Genomic DNA, 691 nt, shown 5'->3' with positions numbered 1-691 from the left:
GGGCGTGAATGTCTCCTCTCTGCCCTCATACACCCCTTCTGTCTACCTGCACACACATCTCTCTGCCCCCACGTCCCGCTCCATCCGCCCCGCTCTGCCTTCCTCAAGGCCCCCGAGCCCTGGTACACGCCATCTGCCCTCATGTCCCCAGTCTGTTTTCTTCGCACCCCCGCTCTGCCCTCGTCCACCAGCAGCAGGGAGCGGGCGGTGATCTCGGGGTGCCCTGGGAACACGCTGGTCATAAACCCAAACTTCTCAGCAGGGAGAGCCAGGAAGCGGAAAAGCCCCTTTGGGAGCGAAGCGGAGCTCCAGGAAGCGGCTCTGCGGCTGCTGGAACACCACCAGAACCTGAGTGACCTCCTCCTGGAGGTAGGAACGGGACAGTTCAGGGTGACATAGTGGGAGATCCCAGCTGGAGGTGGGTGCCAGTGCTGGAGTCAATGTCCCAGGAACAGAGCTTTCCATGATACGTGGAAAGAAAAACCAACGCTGTAGGAATAGATGAAGTTGAAAGGTTTGTGTTGGAGAAATGAGATTGTGTTACCCCTTTTTTATCAATGTTTTACTTTTACAGACTAAAAATGGTTAAGCGTGGTTTGGATTTGGGAAATCCAGTACATTTTCCTTTGAGTCAGACCTGGCTTCTTGTGAATGTAGGGGAAACAAAACAGGAGAGACTTGGCTTTTTTCT

General features: G+C 54.0%; 1 protein-coding gene across 1 annotated transcript in view; it reads left to right on the top strand.

Annotated features, from left to right (window-relative positions):
- Nucleotide 1: 1 nt before the first annotated feature.
- FANCA (Fanconi anemia complementation group A) overlaps nucleotides 2-691 on the top strand; it is a gene marked incomplete at its 5' end in the record, with an annotated part of 33,390 nt that continues 32,700 nt past the window's right edge. The window contains 2 exons of the mRNA XM_017741344.1: nucleotides 2-122; nucleotides 260-369. Of these exons, the coding sequence (XP_017596833.1) occupies nucleotides 2-122; nucleotides 260-369 (231 nt within the window). The remainder of the gene's footprint in view (nucleotides 123-259; nucleotides 370-691) is intronic.

Source organism: Corvus brachyrhynchos, unplaced genomic scaffold, assembly GCF_000691975.1.
Source record: "Corvus brachyrhynchos isolate BGI_N302 unplaced genomic scaffold, ASM69197v1 scaffold365, whole genome shotgun sequence".
NCBI classification, from domain to species: domain Eukaryota; kingdom Metazoa; phylum Chordata; class Aves; order Passeriformes; family Corvidae; genus Corvus; species Corvus brachyrhynchos.
The sequence above is the reverse complement of the archived record's forward strand: the minus strand, read 5'-3'. Positions and strand labels throughout refer to the sequence as shown.